General features: G+C 50.5%; 8 protein-coding genes across 8 annotated transcripts; 4 read left to right on the top strand and 4 right to left on the bottom strand.

Moving 5' to 3' along the window:
* Positions 1-86: 86 nt before the first annotated feature.
* Positions 87-1,578, bottom strand: BBK36DRAFT_1125986 (DUF1688-domain-containing protein; the record flags this gene model as incomplete). The annotated part of the gene is made up of 4 exons (XM_024891334.1): positions 87-699; positions 774-951; positions 1,022-1,349; positions 1,411-1,578. 4 exons carry the CDS (start codon positions 1,576-1,578, stop codon positions 87-89), a joined length of 1,287 nt encoding a protein of 428 aa, XP_024746941.1.
* A 1,391-nt stretch (positions 1,579-2,969) lies between these two features.
* BBK36DRAFT_58289 (MFS general substrate transporter) lies at positions 2,970-4,921 on the top strand (the record flags this gene model as incomplete). Its single annotated transcript, XM_024898303.1, has 7 exons — positions 2,970-3,169; positions 3,235-3,314; positions 3,390-3,517; positions 3,568-3,915; positions 3,985-4,301; positions 4,369-4,516; positions 4,571-4,921. The coding sequence occupies 7 exons, from the start codon at positions 2,970-2,972 to the stop codon at positions 4,919-4,921; spliced, it is 1,572 nt and encodes a 523-aa protein (XP_024746940.1).
* Positions 4,922-6,497: 1,576 nt separating this feature from the next.
* On the top strand, positions 6,498-7,885 carry BBK36DRAFT_1171095 (hypothetical protein; the record flags this gene model as incomplete). The annotated part of the gene is made up of 4 exons (XM_024895529.1): positions 6,498-6,789; positions 6,890-6,999; positions 7,053-7,232; positions 7,292-7,885. 4 exons carry the CDS (start codon positions 6,498-6,500, stop codon positions 7,883-7,885), a joined length of 1,176 nt encoding a protein of 391 aa, XP_024746939.1.
* A 1,780-nt stretch (positions 7,886-9,665) lies between these two features.
* BBK36DRAFT_1179805 (hypothetical protein) lies at positions 9,666-14,534 on the top strand (the record flags this gene model as incomplete). The annotated part of the gene is made up of 6 exons (XM_024896190.1): positions 9,666-10,013; positions 10,090-10,288; positions 10,354-11,478; positions 11,547-11,851; positions 11,952-12,539; positions 12,624-14,534. The coding sequence occupies 6 exons, from the start codon at positions 9,666-9,668 to the stop codon at positions 14,532-14,534; spliced, it is 4,476 nt and encodes a 1,491-aa protein (XP_024746938.1).
* A 211-nt stretch (positions 14,535-14,745) lies between these two features.
* BBK36DRAFT_1125069 (general substrate transporter) lies at positions 14,746-16,620 on the bottom strand (the record flags this gene model as incomplete). Its single annotated transcript, XM_024891235.1, has 5 exons — positions 14,746-15,027; positions 15,088-15,405; positions 15,462-15,936; positions 16,000-16,153; positions 16,218-16,620. The coding sequence occupies 5 exons, from the start codon at positions 16,618-16,620 to the stop codon at positions 14,746-14,748; spliced, it is 1,632 nt and encodes a 543-aa protein (XP_024746937.1).
* Positions 16,621-17,582: 962 nt separating this feature from the next.
* BBK36DRAFT_1171092 (glycoside hydrolase family 75 protein) lies at positions 17,583-18,425 on the bottom strand (the record flags this gene model as incomplete). Its single annotated transcript, XM_024895528.1, has 3 exons — positions 17,583-17,843; positions 17,918-18,261; positions 18,323-18,425. The coding sequence occupies 3 exons, from the start codon at positions 18,423-18,425 to the stop codon at positions 17,583-17,585; spliced, it is 708 nt and encodes a 235-aa protein (XP_024746936.1).
* Positions 18,426-20,357: 1,932 nt separating this feature from the next.
* BBK36DRAFT_143575 (FAD/NAD(P)-binding domain-containing protein) lies at positions 20,358-22,272 on the bottom strand (the record flags this gene model as incomplete). The annotated part of the gene is made up of 5 exons (XM_024897502.1): positions 20,358-20,402; positions 20,550-20,966; positions 21,035-21,600; positions 21,661-22,039; positions 22,105-22,272. 5 exons carry the CDS (start codon positions 22,270-22,272, stop codon positions 20,358-20,360), a joined length of 1,575 nt encoding a protein of 524 aa, XP_024746935.1.
* Positions 22,273-23,199: 927 nt separating this feature from the next.
* Positions 23,200-25,253, top strand: BBK36DRAFT_1171090 (hypothetical protein; the record flags this gene model as incomplete). Its single annotated transcript, XM_024895527.1, has 5 exons — positions 23,200-23,219; positions 23,273-23,484; positions 23,537-23,831; positions 23,882-24,387; positions 24,445-25,253. The coding sequence occupies 5 exons, from the start codon at positions 23,200-23,202 to the stop codon at positions 25,251-25,253; spliced, it is 1,842 nt and encodes a 613-aa protein (XP_024746934.1).
* Positions 25,254-25,464: the final 211 nt, after the last annotated feature.

The raw sequence follows: 25,464 nt of genomic DNA, 5'->3' as shown, positions 1-25,464 counted from the left end.
GAACAAAAGACTACTCAAGTTCATGGCAGCAGCATCATTAATTATGAATACCGGTATGCGCTCTCATACATGTAAGCAGGGCTAATCTAAAACAGAGTGCCATCGCCGTCAATCAGTATCGGGCTCGACCGAGTCTCCGGCCGATGCTTGGCCGCCAGCTCTCTGCCGCTCTTCCACGATCCAGCCTCCAGCAGCTGCGGCAACGAGAGGGACACTCCCTGCGGCGCCAAGAGATCATTGATGAGCTTATGCAGCTCATCCAAGAGAGCAACCGTCATCGCCCGCCATTCCACAATCACGTCCCCGGTGGACGAGAAGAGCGGCAGCGCCTGATTTGAAGCCTCAAGTCCCTTGGCAAGAACCTCTGGCTTCAGTTTCAGGACGCCCATGTCGACGAAAAGGCCTCCATTGCGGTACTCAGGCAACCCGGTTCCCTTTTCGATGTTGGTCCATTTCCGCTTGAGTACCTTCATGAATGGCACGGTGAGGGAATATCCAAGCCATTGGGTAAGCTTGTGGAACGGATGAATGCCCGCCGTTGGATTCTCGCTGTTGCCGGACTTTTCCTGTAGCACGCGGAGAGGCCATGCGTCTCCAATAGGCTGACCGTTGATCCGCGGGCGGTTGGACGGCCATGCAGGGAGAAGCAGCTTCTGCAGGATATCCCAGAGAGCTTCATAATCTAGGTCGTCATCTTTGCTAGTCATCGCTATCAAGTGGTCTGCGACGGAGAATTAACAACATGAACTCAGTATAGCATCAACAGATAAGACTCGCCAACAAGCAGCCCTGGCCGACCCTTTGCCCCGAATATCTCTGGAAGCGAGAGCAGAGATTTTCCAAAGCTGTTGAGCAGCTCGATTCTGGACGCAGCGCCGACAATTGGATTCTGAGGGCCGACCTGAAAGTGGTGGATAAACGTATCTTCGGTCAGATTGCTAAGGGCATGTCCTGCGAAACAAGGGCCGTTAGCTGTCTGGCGGAATATAGATCAGAAGGTTGGAAAGTAGTATATATGCACCATCCACCGTGGCATTATTGTCGTCTGTAGATGAACTGAACGCTCCGTCGTTGAACATGTACAGCGAGGCCACCGCGATGCCTTCACTGCGGCCATACGCCGTGTCGCCTCCGGGTTCGCGGAACGCCCAGGTGTCGCCCGCACCAGCGTCAAGCAGCACGGACACAAAGAAGAGGTCTATCAGGCGTCGAGTAATCTCCATATTGGATACCTCGCTGTCCTGCCACTTCTGCACCAGGTTCTCCAGCCGCGGGATGCCGCCGATGCTGAAATGCTCCCACCGTCCATGGGGCGGAATCTCTGCATATCGGTCGGGGCCAAAGTCACGCTGTGGTTCACGCGCATATGAGCAAAGAAGTTCATATGCTTCTAATGGTAGTCACACTTACTGAAATGACGCCTGCAACAAACTCGGCCGTCTCTTTCATCCGCGGTTCATCAAGCTCAAAGTTGTTGAGGCCCCCGTTTCGGGCCGCTTCAAGCACGATTCGCGAGCGCTCTCGGACGGCCCGAAGGCTTTTGAGATATTGGATGTCGGACTCAAGCGTGGCCGCCATATTTTCGTGGTTCAAAAGCTTGAACAATTTGAAAAGGTCGTTTGGATGGAGCAATTGTTTGAATGAAGATGTATGTTCTCAGGTTAAAGACGGCGCGAGAGACAGGATGATGACATGCTCCCAATTCCGACCCAAACGGCCCCCCAGATGCCCCGCCTTATTGCGATCCCCCACAGGCGGAGCGCCGGAGCTTGCCGAGATGCACCGGATGGTGCCGTTGAAATTGGTCTATTATTTGGCGAGAGGACGATAGGAAGAGGCGATTGACGTTGATTCAGCTGATCAAAAAAGACGCGTCACAAGTGCCTCGTAGGAGCTTGAAGGAGAAGACAAAGCTTCTTAATTCTGTAGACGTTCGGCATGGAGTAGTCGTACTGAGCGTGGGGTGGGGGATACAGTAAGAGCGGAATGAACGTGAGGAAAGCGTCCGAACGGGCGGGAAGGAACGTGTTGTCAGGCCATGGCAATAACAGACGACTAGATAATGTGAGCTAGAATGCTTCTGGTGAGTAGAGTCTCTGATGACATATAGGTAGGTAGAGATGCTGCACAGCAAGCAGGAGTCGGAGTCATAAGCCACATATGTTCTCACACTTGTATTGTAGGTTATCCTAGACCAGTGTAGGACACTACATTGAGAATCCGATAACGCTGCGAAAAGAAAGTCGCTGGGAGACATGGTTAAGAAACGGATTTTGGAGGAATGGAGATCATGTACTCCGTATCGGCAGTTCATGATAAGTTTTATGGGACTCTTTGCTTGCTCGTTAGAGGAGTTGTGAGATAAGAACCATCCACGAAAATTGATCAGCATAGCGGCAGGCAGTGGAGACACAAACTTCATACCTGGTCACTCCAGTATTTCCACTTCTTATCTCTGCACATATCTCTCTGGATATCTATTCACTGTCGGGGTCAGCCCGTATGTAAATGATAAGCCACGAGGCAGAGAGCAAGAGTATCGCCAAACTGACGACGTGTTTTACTTATCAATGCCTGGCCCACAGTTCACCGACGCAGGAGTACATTTACCCACCCAAAGAGCTACCCCAGGCTTAACCCAACTCTGGAAAGGAGATCGGCGTCTCGGCAAACGACTCCCTTGTGTTATTCAACTGCTCATTCTGCCTTAGCAGAACATGTACTTCTGGTCTTGTGACGTCGATGTAACGCCGATCCGACTGTCCAATCCGAATTGTCTCAGACGAATGCCCATTGCACAAGCCGGCAAGATATGGCTGGGATAAAACGCGTCGCATATCTCCCACCTCTGCAAGCATTTTGATCTGCGCCTGCTTTTGCTTCTTTATCATTCAGTGAATGATATGCCACAGCCTCAGGATTGTTGCTTATTCAAGGACAGCTTTAGGTGAAGTGCATCGACAGTCACCATGCAGAGCCAGGTACCCCATGTCGACGAGTCTGAGGTCCCCGGAACAGTCCTCCTCGTAGACGTCAACCACAACACCGAAACATGCCATGCCTCGAGTCAGGACGACATCATCCTCATCCCGACACCGTCAACAGATGTCAATGACCCTTTGAACTGGTCGCCCCGGCGAAAGCGTCAGCATCTCATCTGCCTGATTGCGTGAGTTTGCCATCTTGAGCTGGCAATTGAGCCTGCTAACTGATTCCGTGATTATTGTACTTCAGCTACACGTTGTTCAATGGCATGGCCTTATCCGTTGTGTATTCACTATTAGTGCCGCTGTCCACAGCTCTACATGTTAGCGGTAGGGTACCAATTCCAACAGTGCCCAGATGAACATCCAATAGGTAATTTGCTAACAACCTTTTTTCGAGCGCAGTCGGCGACCTCAATGAAGGAACGGGCTACATGTTCTTGCTATGCGGCTGGGGCCTGCTCTTCTGGCAGCCATTTGCTCTCCAGTATGGCAAACGGCTGACATACTTGCTCTCTATGCTAGGCATCGTGGTAAGTGATGAATACTTGACCTCCTGCCATATATGCTGATCATTCCGTAGGCCGTCTCCGTCTGGAGCCCATTCGCTCAAGGCCATGGCCAATGGATCGCCCGCAACATCGTTGCCGGTTTCGTCGCCGCACCAATCGAAGCCTTGCCAGAAACATCCATCACTGACATTTATTTTGCCCATGAGCGAGGCACCTACATGGGATGGTATGCGTGGATTCTGGCTACTTCGAATTACTTCGCACCCGTCATCTGCGGCTTCATTAATGATAGCATGGGTTACAAATGGCCTTTTTACTTCATGGCTATATTCAGCGCGGCCTGCTTTGTGTTTCTCTTCTTTTTCCTTGAGGAGACCAATTATGATCGCCCATTGGTAGGGATTATTCCCGCCGCTGAAGTTCTTGAAAGTCCAGGTGAAAAGACAGTGTCATCATCTTCGTCATCGGGGGCAGCTGCTGGCAATGAGAGCCATGGTGCAGCGGCTCTTCCCACAGATAACGACAACACTGTCATGCTCCAGGGCGAAGAAAAGAGCTATTTGCAGAAACTTTCTTTGCTTGACAAGCCGCGGCCGTTTCTGATGCACAGACGCGCCTGGCAGATCCTCAGGCTGATCGCGTGGCCTGTCGTCTTCTACTCGGGCTTCTCGTACGGCACGTATCTCATCTGGTTCAATATACTAAACGCAACTTCGTCCATCGTTCTCGGCGGTGCGCCATACAACTTTAAGCCGAGTATCGTTGGCCTGAGCTATCTGGCTTGTGTCGTGGGTGTCGTTCTTGGGTAGGAACCGGGCCTCTTCCAAGCTCAGCTGGATAAACAATATGGACTGACGGCACCTATTTCACAGATCTGCTTACAGCGGCATCATCTCCGACTGGTTCATCATCAAGCTTGCGCGACGCAATCGCGGCATATTCGAGCCTGAGCAGCGCCTTTGGCTCTTTGCATTGACAACAATACTTGTGCCGGCTTGCCAGATCCTCTGGGGCGTCGGGGTAAGCTGCCAATTCCTCATCGCTTAACAAAGAAACCGCTGACTCAAGAAAAAGGCGGCTCATCATGTCCATTGGTTCGGCCTCATTGTGGCTATGTGCGTTCTTGCGGCCTGCAGCACAGCTGGCATCACGTTGTCGATTGCATACCTCGTTGATTCATATCGAGAGGTATCAGCAGATGGCCTGGCGTCGTGCATCATTATTCGCAACACGATGAGCTTTGCCATCAACTATGGCATCACGCCTTGGCTGGACGGCCTGGGACTGCAGAACTGCTTCATCAGCGTGGCTTTCGTTGCTCTGGCCGTCTGCGCTACCTTTTTGCCAGTTATATGGTTCGGTAAAGGGCTTCGCAATCTTAAACGCGAGAGCTATTGGAGGGAGGCCAAGCTTAGATCAGAGTAGCAAACAACAGCGCGCGGAGCCCAGCAGTCAAGGTTAATCTACTAAGCTATGTATGTGGATGGAAGATGAAGACGGAATTTTCAGAAAGGTAATCGAACTCTTCTTCGCGTCCAAGGCAAGCCTTGAATCTGCAATGAAAAGAAAGTGAAAGCAGCCTGTCAGACGTCCATCGACATCCACCCCATCAACGGGCCCGAAGGCAGCCATCGACAGGGTCGAGATCATCAAGAGAAAAACAACTCTCTATACAGCAGATGCACAAGGCTTCTGCCGCCATCCTTGCGGACGGTGCGAGAGGACCAGGAAAGTATTCACTCTTGGATGCCGAGGATATGCAATCATCAACCAGGGTGGATTCGATGGCTCTTTTGGGAACCAAAGCGAGAGACAAATACTATAGAAATGATTCTCCTGTTGGCGGGTGTGTTAGCAGACTGACTCCCGTGGTGGGAAAGGAGCAGTTGGGGGTGCACATACTGAAGTATTGTCGACGTAAAGAAGAAAAGAAGAAAAGAAAATCTGAAAAGGTCGGCCGCGAGACGAAATTTTATACCTGCGCTCTGACGGGGCGGGTCTGGGTGTCTCGGGCCGACGCCCTCCGCATATGAGAGGCCGGAAGCTGATTACATAAGGGTAAAATTGCCATTCAGGGTTAGCGGAAGAATGGAGATTGAAGTTTCATGTTTTCTCGATCTGTGATGTGCAGCAGCATTCAATGATGTGGTCAAGGTGGCTCATTCACCTCTTCCAAGATGCTGAGAATTAATAATTAATTCAGTAGGACAAATACATGCTAGATAGAGTGAGAGGAGCTTAAAAGTTTGAGCCAAAAAGCAACCGCATTCATCGCTTTATCTTTTATTGCAACCGTGGAAGAGGCGAGCAACTCAAAGGCACATGACAAATGAGGCACTTCGATTTCTGCAACGAACACAAGGAAAGAGGTTGGCAACACTTTGAGCCACTACTGTATGCAGACAGCAGCATGCGGAGTATGGCGAGCGGATCTTGCAGTCCCTCACGGCTTCTAAGACTTCTGGCGGAGCCGCGGAGAAAACGTGATAGTACTACAGAGTACTACTACTACTAGGTACTAGAACGACGTCTGATGCCAGCTCGATCAGCCTAGGCCCTGGATTGCACCCACTTGTTCACGCGCCAGATATAAAAGTAGAGATGACACTATTAGTCATTTTGCACTTTGCGGCTTCGAGGCTCGCTTTCGCTCCGCTGAATAAGCTTTCGCGACCAAGGGGGTGGCTTTCCGTCGTAATCCGAGGAGGCTTTAGTCAAGACTGGGCGTCTTCGACATGACTGGGGATTCCATCAACTTCATTTCTGCCATTCTGCAAAGTCCGCCCGAATAGACTTGCGGACTGACCTTGATTCCCGTTTGCACGTGAATGGACACGCTGATGTAGGTCGATAATAGGGGTGTTGTTCGATGGCCGCATTTGTATGGTCTAGGAAAGTTGGGTATATATATGTGTGCAATTGGACTCTTCAATGACTAGCATCGTGCCAAGAACGAGACTGATACTCAACATCCATCCTAGAACCAACGCCGATAAGTATAATGTCTCCCGTCGCCTCGGCCATTGGAGACCGCACCGCTCTAGTGGTTGGAGCTTCTGGCATCACTGGATGGGCCATTGTGCGGGAAGCCCTCACATATCCAACGTCCACCACATTTAGTCGCGTCATTGGACTCACAAACCGACCACTGGATCGAGCGAAGTCCTTCCTGCCTGAGGATAGCCGCCTTACGCTGGCTCACGGAGTGGACCTCACCGCGAGCGTGGACGATGTCGTAGCCAGGTTGGCCGATGTTGACGGTATCAAGGATGTCACAGACGTATACTTTGCTGGTACGACTCGATAGCTTTCTGTGAGCGTAACCTTGAAAGAGAGTCGAGAATAACCCTTTCGCAGCATACGTTCAACCGGCTGGTGCTTCTGACTTTGCAGGTTTTGACATTCTTAAAGAGGTCAACGTCCGCATACTCGAAACAGCTGTCCAAGCAGTCGAGCGAGTCAGTGCGAATTTGCGATTCTGGACTCTTCAGACAGGCGGCAAGGTAGTCTGCACTCATTACCATTGGGCTGTTCTCTACTGATTCCTGATATATAGTCGTACGGGTTTGTGCATGTTCCGCAGCTGGGATTTCCAAAAGTGCCCGCCAAGGAAACAGACCCGCGTATTCCACAACCATACCAAGATCAAGTCTTCTACTATTCTCAGTACGATGCTCTCAAGAGGCTCTCCGCTGAGAAGAATTGGCGCTTCGCTGAGATCCGCCCAGACTTAGTGGTAATAACCTCGCTGCTGGAATTGATGATCCCGGCGTTTGACTGATGAATAAACGGTAGATCGGCTTCGTACCCGGTGGCGGCAACGCAATGAACTATGCTCAGGCTCTCGGCATTTTCCTTAGCTTCTATGCATATCGCGAAGAAGACTCTTCCGGGAAGAAGAAGACCGTTCCATATCCTGGTCCTCCAGCTGCGTACAACAGCCATTATACTGAGATTGGACAAACAACATTGGCTAGAGCACACATATTTGCTTCTGGTCTGAAAAGAGCACCAAATGGCGAGATTTACAACGTGGGAGATTCTCCGGTTACTACAGGGAACAATTGGGCTGAGAAATGGGCGTCGATTTGCGGCATGTTTGGCCTTGCAGGCGTTCCCCCAGAGAAAACGGCCGGCTTTAGTGTGGCGGCGTACATGGCGCAACATCGCGAGGAATGGGAGAGCTTCGAGACCCATCATGACTTGATGCCGGGTATCATTCAGAGGACGAGCTGGGAGTTCATGGAGGTGCTTACGTCGTTGCCGGTGTTCGACAGACACTATGATTTGACCAAGGCAAGGGCTGCAGGGTTCGAGAGTCGTTCGAATGTGCTGAAAAATTACGAAGAGGCCTTTGGCTTGATGAAGGCTGCCAAGATGATTCCTTAGCCTTTGCATTCAGTAGTATATTCCGTTATAGTAATTGCCCTTGTAGTCTTATCATCTGGACTGCTCAGCTCACCCGCTCAATATTCGTCGCTTCATTCATCAGGTTCATCCCTGCCGCTTCCATCCCTGACTAGAGCTGATGTTTTTACAGAGAGTCCGGCCTCTTTTCATCTATATCAGGAAATTCTGTCCACAAATAGAATTGCCAAGATGCATGCTTCCAGAGGCGATCGGGCGATACGATGATACTGACGAATGGAGCATGCGGACATAAGTGTAGGTGCGGACAAGAATCTGCGTGCATAATGATACCGTACCAACTCCATATTGTTCTCTTTAAATATGAATGTAGCCTCTGATATGGCTAGGGTACCGCGTTTCTCTGGTTCGCGACTCGCGCAGCTTCTGCTGTGAAGACAATTTGTTGGATGACAGAGAAAAGGGCCCGTCAACTGTGAACCAGCGCATTGCTTCAAAAAGCCGACATGTGCGAAGAATCGACCAGAAGTTTGGTCAAGCAGACGTCACACTAGGCCTCATGGCCTGGTTGGACCAATGCGAGACTATCGCGAGCATAGGCAGCTCGGCTTGCGATAGGAACGTTTGTCTTGCGATATTGTCATGCAGTAGGATTCAAGGAGGCTTCAGGTTTCGGGGCGTAAGAACTAAACTTGATCCTAACCGTTTCAGCCCCATGCATCAAGTGCCACCCTCCGCAACCAGTTGACTTCTGTTTTGACAACAAAGCTTCAGGCGTCTTCCTTGACGTTGCATTAGAAGCCTTCACTGGGGATTGCGCCATATATGATCCTTCAGTATCCCATGTTCGTTTATGCTGCCTTCTCACACGAATCGACCGACTGGTGGACAATTTGCGGCACCGAATATTTGAGCCGCATTGGGATCGTCTTCATCTCACAAACGCTCCACCGTGTGACTCCGCTTCGGCATCTCCGCCCTGGAGTGTCTGTCGACCCAATGATAGCCGAATTTGGGATGTAAGAATACTGGCAATACGGACGGTACCTCACTACTACACGGGAGGTGGAAAGCGGACGGCGCCAAGGGCGCCTTGTCGTGCATTTGGGGTGCAATGCGGAGTATCTTGTTTAATAATCTGCTTGCTGCGGGGTTCGTGATCTCCGTTACTCTAGCTTTGAAGTCGGCGAGCACGAGAACTGTCGAGCTTGCCGGTACATTTCCGTAACAGCTCCTTCATCTTTCTCGCGGCTACCAAGTTCAGGACGCTTTGGACATTGGATGCCATTCAAGAGTAGCATAAGCTGCTGCCTCACTTTATGTTCAGGGCTCTTCCATATATCCAGAGCTCTTCATTACATCTCAGTGGGCGGAACTCCTACAACTACGCAGGCTGACGGCCCGAAGGATTACTATATCGTCCCTGTTGCCTGCACACTAAACGTACAGGGGCTGCGAAGCTGGATCATCAGCCGGGAATCATGCGGGCACCACGCACAGGGGAGGTCGCCAATGGACATGATAGGCTCACTCAATTGCACCTTTTGTGTTGTGTTGTGGAGTTGACCATAGGGCTGAGAAGAACTCTTGCTGCACAAAGGACCCGAAAATACTATTGCCAATGCGAAGAGCTTGCTCCAAATGCTTTAAAGACAAGATGAAGCCCCACCGAGAGTCTATTGCCTTAGTATCTAGCTGCTCCATGGTTGTTTCTACGAAGAAGGACCAAACTTACGCATCTTATAATTGGCAAAGTCGTGCTTTATCTTCCACCTGATACTCTCAGACCCTCTTTGACACTATGGCAGCTAATGGAGGGGAGAAGAAAGCAGTGCCAGAAGACTTGGAGAATGATGATCGCGATGTTGCCGACCTCTGGAAGCAGGCTCTCAAGCAGTACAGGGGCATTGTGGGGTTTGACCTGCAGCCCAAATTCAACAGTGTCCAAGACATGATCGACTTCGGAACCAATGAGATGAACTCATTCCACAAGTTTCGACACAACAGCAAGAAAGTGGACAAGCTGCGCAGCCTTTTCGCGGCTAATATTGACTATATCGAGAAGGGGGCTCAGCAACTCATCAGCGCGGCTGTTCCTGCATTCCCTCCAGCGGCTGCGATTGGCACCGCAATCACATATCTTCTTTCGGTAATGCCTCTTTTTGAGAATGGCTCTAGATCCGGTAGAAGTCCCAAAACTGACGATGATATGCATCTCGCTATAGGCTTGCAGACAAGTGTCGGCAGATTATGACGTCGTTGTCGTCTTCTTCGACGATATGAATAGCTTTCTGCAGCGCATAGTCATCTTGAAGGCTCGCCTGCCATCACACAAGGCTTACCAGAACTGTCTCATGGACGTCTTTACGTCTTTTCTGACATTGACTGGCTATGCACACAAGTATATAGAACTTGGCCGTTTCAGTAAGCATTCCGAAGGATTCTTGGGCTTTCAAATTAGAATGCTAGGGTACTCACATGACCTGCAGAGAAATGGATCACCAACCTGATTGAGGGTGAAGATAGCGACTTGGGTGGTGCTCGGAAGACGATGGATAAAAATCTCGCCCGGCTACAAAATGCCACAGAGTTTGCCATCCACGGTAACAGTGAGGAACTCAAGAAAATGAGTGCTGAGCTGCAAATCAACCAGATTACACACAGACAGATGCTGGAGGAGCAGAAGGTGATTATGTTCAATATCAGCCAAGATACTGGGAGTATTCGCAGCGATGTTGCCAAGCTGCTCAAGGCGTTTACAGAACAGAACGCAAAGCATGACCACAAAGGGAAGCCATCCAATCAAGACGCGGGAAAGCCAGCTTCTGCAAACCAAGTTCGAAACAGGATGCCAGATATTGAGGGAGAGGGCCATGAGTATAAGGTCCTGAAGGAGACGCTAATCCCGGACACCTGCACTTGGGTCTTTTCTGAGCCTGGGTGGGAGGCATGGATCAAGCAAGACGGAGACACCACTGTGCTCAAGCCAATCCTTGCCCTATCGGGACTGCCTGGGACTGGCAAAAGCCATCTTGCGGCATCGGTATACGACAGACTCTACAGCATCGCGCGAGAGGACGCAGCCCAGCGTACCTGTGCAACCCAGTTCTACTACCGAGAGCAGCGTAGAGACCTTGGCTGGTTCAAGAGCGGTTTGATCAGTACTATTACTCAGGTGGTGGACCAGAGCGTGCCTCTTTGCGAGAGGATCAACGCAGAGATGGTCCGCGACGAGGTTGCGTATAACGTTGATGTTTGGAGAGACTTGCTGCTCAAGATACTCGGTCCAGCGTTCAGCAAGGACTCTACAAACCATCTTTTCCTCCTTTTTGACGGCTTGGATGAGATGTCTGACTTTTCTGAATTTCTCGAGTTCGTTAAGCTTGTCAGAGAAAGAAAGTTTCGAATGACGATTGTCGTCACGACTCGCCCCGATCTTCTCCAACAACTAACCGAAAAGTTCGAGGTTCGCACCATTGAAGTTGCGAAGGAAAAGCAACTGCAGGACTTCAAGACCCTCGTGTGGCATCGAATCAACAACATGAACTACCTGAAGAAGTTCTCACGTTATGTTCAGCAGAGAATTGCAGAAAAGGTGGAAGAAGCATCGCCGAGTAGGTTTACAAGCGCCGGCCCCCACTTTGGATGAGGAGGAAATTCTGACCACATATGAAACCACTAGGCTTGCTGTATGCTGAACACACTCTGGATAGGCTCAACTCGCTCGGGCGCGAGGGAGCTGTTCTTCAGGTGCTTGCGCGTCCAATGCCTGAAACATTGCATGGCGTATACGAAATTATGCTGGACGAATGCCAGCGCCGAATGCCCGTTGCTCACCAGCAGATTGCCTCCAAGCTGCTCCATTGGATTGCCTTTGCATATCGCGTTCTGACTCTCGATGAAGTAACATCGCTACTGGTGTATCTCTCCAAGGATGACAGCTTTGATCTCGAAGAGATTCCCGAGGTTGCCTCCAAGTTTCTCCAGGTTGGAGACCCGGCCTTTGATGCTCAATCTAGAGAAATTGCCCATAGAGACACTTCTACTGGCTCGATTGAGGACCTCGAGAAGGGAGAAACTGCATAAGATGTACAACGATGGTGCTCTACCCGTCAAGTTCAAAGAGAGATCGATGCGGGCATTCTTCAGAGATGCCACCAACGGCAACTCTAAGTGGCATTTGAAGGCCTCGGAGGCACATCGTCAAATACTCTTGGCCTGTGTTGACCTTGTCAAGCCAGAGCCTCTTGGACCGGGCCACACAATCAACGACGGCCTGAGGTTGTACGCTGCCTATCGTCTGATCTCGCATTCCTCCCTACTGGTGTGGGAGGACTATACGATTGAAGAGAAAGCAGAGGTCATGGAAGGGTTGGCCGTGGCTCTTTCGCATACTGACTTCTCAGAAACACTCAGTCGCACCGGAATGACCTATAATAGAAGCATCAAGAGTGTGCTGAATGGCAGGATGGCTGTCTGGGCCGAGTCTCTCAAGGTCCCTGGGATTGCATCTCTCTTGAGCTCCGATGCGGTTGCATGGTGGGCGGATGTTGCCGTTGATTCCCGGAGGTGCAGATATGGAATGGTGAAGGGATACGTCCGGCGCCTCTATGCTGCGGCTAATCGTGATGAGGCGCTGACTGCGTATAAGCTCATCTATGGGCTTTTAGGCACTGTAAGTTTTGGCCTAGAGAACCTTTCATTCCTACCCGGTTCTTTCTCTTCAAACCATGGAATTAATAACTCAACCATCTTGTAGTCTGGGCTTGACCATCTCCTTGTTGACAGCGCAAAAAAGAACTTTCCGGACGAGGCATCAGCGCCAGAGACTACAGATGCCGATACACTTCCGGACGATAACGAAGATGCTGACAATCAAGCCATGGAAGAGCTCGGAGAAGAAAGGAGTTCATTAGGCTTACCGAACATCTTCAGCGAAATCGAGATGGATGCAACGGCTTATCGAGCGGTGGGAGAGCTTTTCTTGAACTACGGCTTTTATAAGCCGGCTGATTCGATGTGCAATAAAGCATTCGAGCTCTGTGGTTCCAGGAATAACGATACGGAGAAGTTCAAGACATCCATTTTATACTCCAAAGTCTTGTGGAAGCTACAGGAGAAGGATAGGGCGTTCGAAACTATATCGGAGTGTGTCAAGCATATCGAGACAGCCGACGTCCCTACTTCACTGAAGCGATCAACTCTCTTGGCAAAGGCAGAGCTTGAGGGAAAGCTCAGGATGCGAGACGCCGCGGTTGAGTCTTATGCCAAGGCAAAAGCAGTTGATCCTACAGGGACAACTTCCGGAGATGCCCTTGAGGGAGAAATCGAGCTTTTTGAGAAGGTGGCTGATTATGGTGGATATTTTCGGACGCTGAAGAGCTGGAGTGCTATTGATCGGCTTACTTGGATGGCGTGGAGCTATTGTAATCAGGGACACGAGCGACATGACAAGCTTCGCTCTCTCGCAATTAGAGAGGGCGAAGTCGACTTTCTCATTGATGCCTACAAGGAGGCTATCCAATTCCTTGATCGGCTCAACTCTGGTGCTCCGCTGCGCCTTGAGTTGGCGGTGGCCTATTTCAGAGCGAAGGGAGATTTGGAGAATGCTCGCAAGACCCTGGATGAGATATTTGCCGGCACCTCGAGCGGATACCCTTATTCTATCACTGACGAGGAGCCACAGACAATGATGCAGCGACTGGTTGATGTCATGTCTGACGTTCTGTACGAGATTTTCCGGGGCTCGCGAGATCCCAAGGTCAAGCTGGAAGCCCTTGAGTCACTCAAAGGCATGATGAATAGGCCACTGTCTTTATCTGTGCCCATCTATACGGATCTAGACCTGGTCTATCGTCGCATTGTTCTTGCGTCAATGTGCTTGAAGGTGGGCCAGGCATGTGAGTTTCAGGAACGACTTCAAAGCGTCCTGGATGACTGCTTTGCTGGGCTCACCGATAAGGTATCGTGGAACGACGGACAAAATTTGGAAAAGCTGGCGCATGCCTTAATGGTGCTGAGCAAAGCCGTACCGGATGGACAAGATATCCAGCGCTATGCGCGAATCGTGATATCAGCAATGTTCTCTAAAATCACACATGCGACAGATGAGGAGCTCAAGCTGTTGGAGATGGTAAACCAGTTTAGCGATGGAAGCGACGATGAGAGCGATGACGAGAACACTGAAGACACCGAGTCCGACGGAGTAGTATCTATCAAGCGGGTTGGGACGGTTGAAGGAGTGGCACCCTACGAAACCTCGGCCACTATCAGGAGCGGCAAGAGGTCATCGCCGAGAGACGAGGGAGATCTGGGCAACCCAAACATTGTTGGGTGCAGTTGCGACGGCGGCATCTGCAATCCCGTGGCTGTTTTTGCCTGGTGGGGAGATTCTGTCGTTCATTATTGCGCAGACTGCTCAAGCACTCTGATTTGTGAGCTTTGCTACAACGCTCGCCTTGATCCTGAGAAGGTGGGGTCGCCTGCTGTCATGCATTTCTGCGATAAGAGGCACAATTACATCAAGTTGCCTGTGGAGGGATGGCAGGGGATCAAGGATGGAGTGATGAGATTGGAAGGGGAGGAGCCAATCAAATTTGACGACTTTTTGAAGCATTTGCAGACTGAGGGTTGCCGAGACGCCTGGGATCGGTTTTGGGCTGGAGCGTGATAACCGATGAGATTATGAGATACGGATATATTCAGCTCTTGCCTTTATTGTCTACCACATACAATAATAAGTTCAGTCATTAGTACCTCCAGCGTGTCTAAGTTTGGTATAAGCACATGTGCAGATTCAGCGGAGATTGTGTTCTCGCCGAGGCAACTCAAAGTAAGTAGGAAAAGCGGTATTATAGAGAGTCAAAGTCGTATCGACAAGCCTACTCCTTTGGTTCGGCAACTTGCTCAATGTCTACAACTCCGTGGTTTGTTGAGCCCTGAACAAGATCAGGGTTCTCAGCTTTGAGTTTGGCAAAGTTTCGCTCAGCCTCCCAGGCCCAGATGCTGTCGCTAGCAAAGACAAGGTCCATCTCCTCTAATGTTCGCTGGTTGGACTCGGGATACAGAGCCCACACGACGACGATGGATAGGGCATTGACGGCGCCAAAAATGTATAGTGTCTTTTCGTTGAGTGCCTTGAAGATGGTAGGAAGCAGAAGCACCTAAGAAGCTAATCAGACTGCCAATCTTTAAACGGAAGACAAGAAAAGAAGATTACTTACACACCAGCCGTTGCCAATGGACCAGCCAACGACACCCCAGGCGTTTCCCTTGGCTCGGACTTGCAGAGGGAAGATCTCGGCCGGATACAGCCAGGGAACTGTAAGCCACGTGGCACCGAAGATTGCTGTGTAGAGGAACACGAAGAATGTTGCAGCACCGCCAATGTGGCTTTGGCTGGCTTCGCCTTGCGCATTGATGGTTGCTCGAGCGAGACCACCGGCGACGAACATGCAAACACCCTGACCAACGGCTCCCCAGTATAGCGTCCAACGACGACCGATGCGATCGATGGTGAAGACGCAGATCAAAGTGGCGAACTGACTTCATGTTAGCGTGATGGCAGCTTTGAGTGAGAGCAATGGGGCGAACATACCATGTATGTGATATTGTTAATGCCGCTGACCCACAATCTGTCCTTTGAGCTGATGCCGGCAATCGTAAAGATCTCAGGGCCGTAGATGGTGATTCCCGCAATACCAATCCACTCCTGCAAGATTTGGAGCCAGATGACAAGCTGGACACGCCGGCCAGTATGTAACTTGCCAGAGCCGATACCGAAGAACATGGAGAGGTAGCTCTGCTGCTTGGCGGTATCTACTTCCAGCTTGTGGATGTTGATGATATCGTTGTACTCTGCCTCCGCTTTGAGACGGTCCTCACCCTCATCACCACGGAGACGACCAAGGATGAAGCGAGCCTCCTCTTCGCGGCCCACTTTGACGAGCCAGCGGGGTGATTCGGGCATGATCCAGATGATGATGAAAAGAAGGATGAGAGGAAGAATCTGGAAGGCGACGGGGAATCTCCAGATGAAGGAAGATGTGTTGTCGTGATATTTTGACGTGCCACTGTCGTGGCGTTAGCGAGAAGTTTTACAGGACTTAAAGGAACCTGAGCGAGGAGGTACCTACAATTCCAGCCAGTAGGCCACAACGACACCGAGGATATTTAGGGTAAACTCGATTGAGACGAATTGGCCTCGAGAAGTGTGAGCAGCAGTCTCAGTTGCCCACACAGGCGTGATTGCGTTCAGGATTCCAGTGCCGACGCCGTTCAGTACGCGGGCTATTTCATCTCGCCGTCAGCTATTGCCCCGCGATTGTGTTGTATGAAGCATTTTGTGACATACCGCAAAACATCCAGTTCGCATTCATCGCTGACGCTTGCAGGGCAGCTGCGCAAACACTCCACGCAGAGGCAATGGCGATTGTCTTGATACGGCCATATCGATCACCAAGCCATCCACCGAGCAAACAGCCGCAAAGCGTTCCAGGGAGATAGTAGACGGCCACGATACCGCCTTGCAGAAGGGGTTTATCGACGACGACAATGTTCTGGTCTTCGTCCCAGTGGCCGAAGCCCATGCGCTCGGCATAGTCACGCGTCGTGTTGACGCCGCCCATTAATCCCTGGTCATAACCGAAGAAGAAGATTGACAGTCCGGCCACCAGGCAGACGGTGTTGAGCAGAGTGGCTTTGTACAGCTTGTTGGCCACATTATAGCTGGCCAGAGGTGAGGTGAGGACGGTCATGGTGGTGATGCTCGGTCGCACCCGAGAACGAGTAGGCTTGAGGATTCTGGGGTCGTTGTTCTTCCCCAGATCAGAGATGACAGACGGGGGTCCTTTATATAGTTGTATGAAGTCATCGTGGGACATCCGAAGATCGGCATCCCGCGTGGCATTAGGCAGCACCAAAAAAGCTGATCCTGTCCGAAGAAGTGGTATCGAGAAATCGAACTCCATGGTCGAAATTAAGAACTCTCATTCGCCAGCTGCAACGCCTAAACGCCTCGTCGGAGCCATCCGGTCGTTGTCCGATGATGAGATCGAATCGCATGAGAAGCCTCCAGTCTGGGGTCCTCCATGGGGAAAAGCTGGAGTTGGCTAAGCAAACTACTACTACTAGTACGAGTACTGATTTTGTCGTCACTCCAGAGCCAGAGCCGTCAGAGAGCGTTGACAGACAAGCAAAATGCTCCATCGGCACCTCTGTCGATCGTTCCGGCTTTTGTCGGTTATTATGCGCACCAATAATATCCGCGGGCCTGAGTCAAGGACGGGGGCCGTTCGGTGGAGTTCAGAACCACCAGCACCGGTCACTTGTTGAAGCTGATCTCCGCTGTAAAATCCACAATTCAATACGACAGCCATGCGCACCAATCGTCATCACGATCCCCAGATTCTGGGGCCTGTGAGGAGAAGCTTCGTCGCTGCTCGTGTCATATGCAAGTAGTAGCTGAGGAGAGCACGAGGTTGATAGCGTATGATTCGCCCTTTTGATCCTGTCGAGTAGGCTCTTCCTAGTCCCATTCGGCAGTTAAATGCTTTTTCTGCACCAATTTAGATAGAAACAATATGCTAATTTCCCTCTCTCCAATGTATTTCGAGCCACTATGTACTATAGCCGCATATATACATACTACATCGTAACTGCGTAATGGTCCCTATTATTGAAGTCGCGTTTTATCAAGGCTTCTCCAAGCTGGCTTTCTTCAAGCCTGGAGACTGGCAACGAGCCTGTCCCCCAAAGCCTTGATGCTATTCTCAAAGTCGTTGGTATTCTTTGCCGTCCAGTTGGCGCCGCTCTTGCCAGGCACAGCTCCAGAGCCGGTAAAGCCAATGAACAGGACATCCTTGGGATCGTGGCCATTGTTGCCGCTGAGGCCCTCGTTGGGGAAGCAAAGTTTACCCAGAGCGAGAGACGCTTCGCCGGTGGATGTGCCGCCGTTGGTATCGCCCCAGATGCCATAGAACTGATGAATTGACTTGAATCAGCCTCTGTTGAACTCTGTGTATGCCAGCTAATTGGGGAACAGCTGTCACTTACAACTTGATTGTTGCAGACAACAGCCATGACGCTGAGAGGCTGCATGCCAGAAGATTGAGGGTTGAAAGACGGGTTGCCGCCCGAGTTACCAAAGACAACGTACGGGTGAATGTTGGCATCGAGGTCAGAGATGCCGAACGTCCTCACGGTGTCCTTGAAGGCGGTCTGGCTCTGGCCAGTGGGGTCATTGGCACAAGCACCAGCCGAGTTGTTGGCGCCATCACAGTCAATATCCAGGTTGTCATAATTGCCTGCGCTGCCCTTGAGGAAAATAGCGCCGGGCAGGTCGCCACAGTATGCCGCGCCGCCGCTAAAAGTGCCCGACAACTTGTTGGCACATGTCCCTGACTACGATGACGAAGAGTCAGTATATCCAGCCGACGCTGGTGAGCCTATGCTAGAGACTTGCCTTGTGGTTATCGTAGATAGTCTTGAGGTTGGCAGGGAGCGAGAAAGCCGACGCGACGGCGCCAAAGGTAGCGAGGCCGAGAACAGCGCTGGACCGCATCTTGATGAGTGGTAATACCGGGCTGGAGATATCAGGTCTTACTCGAGAAGAAGAAGACTCTGGTGACTGATGTTCAACGGATCGCATGTACGAGCATTGATGCTCTACTTTATACCCCCTTTAAGCACCTGCTCGACAATTCTGCATTTGTCGAGACAACTTGACAGATCGACCCCTAAATACCACCTCCTTCAACGCTATTCCAGCATACCCATTCTACCGGCTGTCGTTCGGTCATGAAACACGAATTTTCAAGTCAAACAGCCTCCCATGAGCTGAAGCATTACATCGAAGCATGAAACAGGAAGGTCCAAGAGATTGAATTGGGTAAGATTGTTGATTATCAGGGGACAATTCGGCTTTTAGTCAAGTTTGTAACGTAGTAGCCGCGTCCGTTACGCGGGGGAACCTTGGCCCGGAGGTGAGCCATACACTGGAACGGCTGGCTTATACGAGGTCCATCTTACTTGACAGATGAACGCGCTACACTAAAAAGAGCCCACTACGATGACATGTCTCCGTGTATTGGATGAATACAGGGGGCAAAATTAAGCATGCTTGCAGATCTCGGCGCCGCTACTCTGTTCTCGACATAATATCCGATTAGGTTGGAGATTGTGCCTGTCGGTGAAGATGGTGGGTGTGATTCAAGGTCTTCCACCCCCGAGTCCGCGAGCGTCCTCCCCTTCCTTGCAGTAGGGAGTCAGACAGAATTGGCGGCATTTTATCCGATAGGTGCCTTTAAAGTGTCCGGCTCGGCGACCTTGAACTCGATGCAGTATCCAGACTACAGATTATGAGATCCTGGCAAATCATAGTTCAGTATGAGACGTTTCTCGCATATACTACCAAATACCAGTTCTAGATTCCGCCGCATATCCGACCGTAGAATTTGGCTTCATCTGTTACGCTACTATAATAATCAGGATTAGTACGAGGTCTAGAAGGGCAGATAGAGCTGCAGGCTTCATCGTGATCGTGTACATACTTGCAGACACTCCATTCAGCGACCCGCAGTTCACAGCCAGGTCAATCCCAATTAGCGCGCTGAGTAAGGCCAGGATTGTAGTTAATGCGAAACATGTTTGTAATATTGTGACCACCAGTGTTACAGAGGTGCGGATACAGGGTATGCATTCTCTTGTCATATCTTGGAGACGATATTATGCTGCTGAGATTCATGTGGCTGTTATGTTCTCTATCTGTTTTGCATTTTGTAGGGGCGTCATCTTTCAGACTCTTTTTGTCTTTTCTTTCCTTCAGAAACAAAGTCAACTGGCAACGTTTCGATTGAGGAGAAATGTCACTGATTTGTCGGACATTCACATCATCTGTGTCTGCCCTGAAGGGTACTGGCACAGGAGAGAATTCTCCACGATGACTCAACGTGACTTGTTATAATGCTCCGTAGCATTCTCCTTTGATCCGATTGGTGTGGTTAATCCTACGTAACGTGAGCCGAAAACCACCGATTGTTGTAAGTGCTTGATGTAGCGCTAGCAATAGAATGGATTCCTCCACCAAATGTTCTAGTCTGTCGCCGGTTTCCCAGTCTTGGGCCTGATATGCGAGCGAATCAGATGTCGTTATAGTTTTGTTTAGCTTCTCGCCTCACTGCTTATGAGCCAGCTAAAACACTGTTTAGCTCAAGAAAGTATGGCTTCATCTCATTGCACAGAGTTTCAGTAACCGCTTCTCTCGGCAAACTTTCCTCCAGCATACAGAGACAAATCGTGAAAGCTTCAGAGAGGCACATCGTGCAGTACCCCGCAACCTGCATAGAGAATCAGAAGTAAGTGCCATACGGTGCATGGAGAAGTGTAGGCATCCATGAAGACTGACCCATAACTGTCGAATGTATTCCTACAAGGTTCCGCTCATCTGGGCGAGGCATCTAAAGGTAGAAGCAGAGGAAGTGGACGGCCGCCCGTCCTATGATGCCAGCTTAACCAGTGGCATGACAAAGTCTCTAGCTGTCTCCAAGGAAGTAAGGAGCCCGTCACGGTTAATATAAAGAGCCACGATCCCGAGGATACCACCAACGACAGTGCCGGAATAGACCCCCATTCCACCACTTCCTTCCGCCATAGCTTTTTGACAGAACTTCTTGGATGTTTCGTAGACAAAATCGTCCCAAGAAATGAAGACGCTTCTCAACCAGAACTTGTACTGCCAATCTGGGAACATGATAGTGTTTCTCTTGGTGTTCTCGTCAATGAACCAAGACGTACACCCGGATGCCCAGACCAGCTTTCCAGCCTTTTGTTGAACTGTTTCAATATCTCTTTTCTCGGCTGAAGGCTCGACTGAAACGATATCGCAGGTAGGTCTACCAGTTGCCAGCGCCGAGGTTCCCGTGCCCATTGCATTTAGGATAGGCCTGATGATTCGCAGTGTAAAGTTGATCTGGCATTCTGTAGTGTAAATGACGGAGAGATGGCCACTGAGAGTGTTGGGGCCCATCATGATGAAGAAATTTGGGAATCCTGAAAGGCAAGTTCCGAGATAGGCCGAAGGGACTCCTTCGCTGAGTTGATTCCACTGCAGTCACTGAGTCAACCAATGCTGTAGACTTCTCGCAGTACTTGTCTGTGGGTCGTTATACTGACATGGTCTTGGATGCTGACGCCTCCTTCACCAAGGACTTGGAAAGATCCGAACGGCTTTTGCGTCTCGAAGCCATGAGCAAGAACAATTGCATCGGCATGGACAGTCCTTCCAGCCTTTGTTCGGACGCCACTCGGTACAATCTCCTCCACCGGGTCGTCATATATGAGCTTGACGTTGTTTTGGTGTAGGCTGGCCAGATAGCCAGTATCGTTGACACGTCGTTTACATCCAATCTCCGTTTTGGGCACGAGAAAGTCTCGATAGTGCGCAGGTGCATTCGCACGAATGTAATCGGCGGCATCTTCCGCCCAGCCTCTACGGATCTCAGCACCTGTTTCGATGTCAAATCCCACAAAGTCTCGTTCCTGGTTCCAGTAAAGCTTCGCTCTGTAGATTCGCATCGCCAGAGGAACCCATTTCATCGTCCACTTGAACAAGGCAGAATATTCCGGGTTTGGGCGTTCAGCCAGCCAATGTGCCTGCCGGCAGAATTGTGTCACCATTTTTGCTGCTCCTGGACCTGAGCTAATCTCTGGGATTATTTGTGTCGCAGAGCATCCATTTCCTGCGATGGCACTATTAGCATCAGAGCAGCAAGCCTCGCATTCTAAAACGTGAGTCTGACCGACAACAATAAGCTCCTTGTCCTTCCAGTTGAAGGTGTGATCCCACTGTGCCGTGTGGAAGATCTCCCCACGAAAGCTTGAAGCACCTGGAATGGTACATTTTCTGGGGACAGACAGTGCCCCGACCGCAGATATCAGAATCTTGCTGCGATATTCCGTGACTTCGGATGTTCGAAAGTCTCGAACCGTGATGTTCCACGTTCCGGATACCCCATCCCAAGAAGCCTTCTCCACAAGAGATGCTAGCCGAACATGTCGGTGAATATCGTATTGGGCTGCTACACTTGTGAAATACTGATGTATTTCGGATCGAAGGGCATATTTGCGAGACCAGTCCGGCTTCAGTGCAAACGAATAAGAGAAGAAGTGTGACGGAACCTGCCTCGGATTGATCATCAGCATTATGAGTCAGATAATACTCATAAGACCAGATTGATACGTACGTCGCATCCACATCCAGGATACGAGTTAATCCACCATGTTCCGCCGATGTTTTCGGACTTCTCAATGATCTTGAAATTTCTGGTACCGAACTGCCGGACCAGCTGTATAGCGAATCCAACGCCCGATATGCCAGCACCAATAATGAGAACATCTGTGTTCTCTGCCATGATCAGTGACGTGGCTGGTAGCAGTGATGTAGTGTACTTGATGGGAAGATTACACCCGGTAGAACTGAAAGCGTAGGAGAGAACATTGCTAATGTTCGTGCTCAGTCGTCTATACGCGGGCATTTATGGTAAATCATGTTACACCATTCTGTGTTAAGCCTCTCCCAAGAGTAGGCGCACCGCATGATGTAATACTAACTCGAGACGCATTTGTAAGGTAGGCCGACAATTGATGTCTCGAAAACGAAGTTATGAGTCTGGCTTGACCCCTCATTCTAGCCGTTGCAAACATCCAGGATGGAGCCGTTGTATTGGGGCAGTTGAACGCGAGGCACATCACGTTTCTCTCGTTTGCGGCTCGCCCTTAGGGGCAAGTATGCCGAGGACAACGGACGATTTTAGCAACTAAGCCGGCCCAATCCGATGCCAGTTGATGGAGCTCCCAGTTGACCTGCAGGTTATTCTGCAATAAGTGGCTGCTTACAGAGAACTAGTGGAAAATATGCGTCTGCGTCTGCGGAGAAGATACAGATTGTGGAGAGTAATGATCATCAGAAACATTGAATACTAACCGGGGCGGGAAGATTCCATAGCTACTTCATACCTTGCTCCTTGGATATCTTCGTTGGAGCTACTACGCTCATTGGTAACATCGGAAGTTTCTGGCCAGTGTGCGCATCTTCGGTACAGCTTTCGGCGAGCAGGACGCACGTTCTGGCCAACGAATAGCCGAATCTTAGTTTCGAGACGAGCTCAGGGCCAACAACGTCTCGGCTTAGTTGCCCCATCCTCTCATCTACACTGAAGGCATCACCGCTTCGTCCATCCCAATCGCCATTGGCATCAATGTCTTCGAAATGCTCTACAAATGTTGACTACCGACTGAAAAGAAGTACACGGATAGTCAAAGGGAAGAGCAGGGGTAGCATGCGTTCATACAGTGGTTGGTGAGTCAGAGCTGTCGCTCCAAAAGGCGCTTGTCTAAATGAACAACTCGCAGTATTACCTGTCGGCACCGGAAACTGAAGTGTGATGAAGAGCAGCCAATCTGTCACAACTGTATTAAGAGTTCGCGCGACTGTCGCTACGTCGAGAGGGCCGTCTTTCGCACGTTTGACGGCAGTGTACTGTCGAATGGAAGAACAAAGAACAAGGTCGACCCTTGCGAACCATTTAATGACAACCAAGTTTGGCTGGACATTCCCAAGAATTGTATAAAACCCGACAAAAAGTGTTTACTATTGAGGCTGACTCTGTACTAAAGTAACGTTTGTGAACATTGAAGACCCATACGAATCTGACTCGACAGCCCTCTTCCAATGTGAACTGGAGGAGCTCGACCAAGGGGCGGCACGGAATGTGGATGATGAAATAACAAGTTCGCCTCATGATCGCAAAGAGGAGACTTCAAACAGCGACAGGGGCATCTCCTCGCAGGATTCCTCAGTATCTCCACAAAGAGACGAGCCGCTGTCAATACCGCGGCCACACAATGGCCTGAATGGCAACCTTTTGTCTTTGCGATTATTGCGACACTTCAAGGAAGGACCCGGACAATGGTGAGGACTCGATTTCTGCCCTAATAGATCCGAAGGCTGACCAGTTGCAGGATGGATACCTTTGATACTGGAGCCTACTTTTCACATAAGGTAACAGTCATGGCTGCAACAAAGCCACTCTTGAAATCTGCCGTTTGCGCGCTGGCAGCAAAACACTTGGGGCACTGTCAAAGGATCGCCAAGAGACAGTTTGGGGATAAGCCAGAAGAGACCCGCAGAGTCATCTCGACTCTCGAAGATACTGTTGATTGGCAGTATCAATCCGCCAAGCATTATGATTGCGCCATTAAACATCTCAAGGTCGCGATTAATCGGGGAGCATTTGAGACTGACGATGCCGACAAAGAGGAGCTCTTTGCTTCAATAACGATACTTTGCACCTATGAGCTAATGGATGCGCCAGGCACAGCTTGGAGCGCTCATCTCAGTGCGCTGCCGCTTTTCAGTCCGACGTTTGACTCTGAGTCGGTCCTGGGCTCTCCGATCGCCATCCCGAGAGCAGCTGTTTCTGGGCCCATCTTCTGGAGCTTAGCGAGACAAGATTTACTTTGTTCCTGTGAGGATCTCTCGTGATGCTCCGATACATGGGCCTGACAGCACTGACCTTCAGCAGTTATTAGTGAGACGCAGACACGGCTGGATTTGAAGGACATTCGCCTGTGGCAAAACGCGGGTCTTGTCACCGACGAGCATGGATCACTCATGCCCTATCACATTTCCAACGCAGCCGATGTTGAAGAAGATGCAAAGAGCAACGAGCTCGTCTGGCTCCTGGGCAAGATCGCGAACCATATCGCTGCTGGAGATGCCCTCGATCCCAAGCACTATGCTCTTCCACCGGGCCAACGACCACTTGTTGGTGTGACACAAGAACAGTTACTCGAGAGATGGAATATCCTGACCAGAGAGCTTCAAAATTGGCGCTGCACCCTACCGGCGAGCTTCCACCCAAGCGCCCGAACCAGTGCTGCTGAAATGACGGGAGAAGAAGATAGTTGCCCTCTGAACTTTGAGAAGATATGGTACGAAGCTCCAATATGTGCCGCGACAATGCAGAGCTACCACATGGCCTGCATTTTGCTATTGACAAACCAGCCTCAAGAGTCCACAGCAGTCCGCTCGTCCGTCTCTGCTCGCCTAGACTCGTATCGGCAAAGCGAGCGTGAGGCTCTTCGTCATGCTCGCGAGATTTGCGGCATCAGCCTGACGAATCCTCCGGATTCTGTACGAGTGCACTCCGTCCAGGCCCTTTTTGTGGCGGGGCAAGTATTCACCGATTCGCAAGACCTCCAAGTCGTATTAGAATTGCTGTCAAGTATTGAGCGAGACCTTGGATGGACAACAAGCCACCATGCGTCTAGAATTGCAGACTTGCTGGCTAGACGGAGCAATGATAGAGATCCAGAATGGATTTTTGTTTGAAACGGTAGTTGGGGGTACAAGAAGAGTGCAAATAAATGGGAATTCGGTACAATTCCTCTGCGCAAACGATTTTTCGTGGCAAGTAAGCCGATTCCAGAGGCAAGCCTTCCGACTAGCTGCGGCGCTCACATGACGTTGATCGACGATTGCCTCTGCGGTACCAGTTATACGACATAAAGGTACCTAGATGAATGCCAATCAGTGTTGATGG

Source organism: Trichoderma citrinoviride (assembly GCF_003025115.1).
Source record: "Trichoderma citrinoviride strain TUCIM 6016 unplaced genomic scaffold BBK36scaffold_12, whole genome shotgun sequence".
NCBI classification, from domain to species: domain Eukaryota; kingdom Fungi; phylum Ascomycota; class Sordariomycetes; order Hypocreales; family Hypocreaceae; genus Trichoderma; species Trichoderma citrinoviride.
This window is presented reverse-complemented; position numbering and strand designations above follow the sequence as displayed.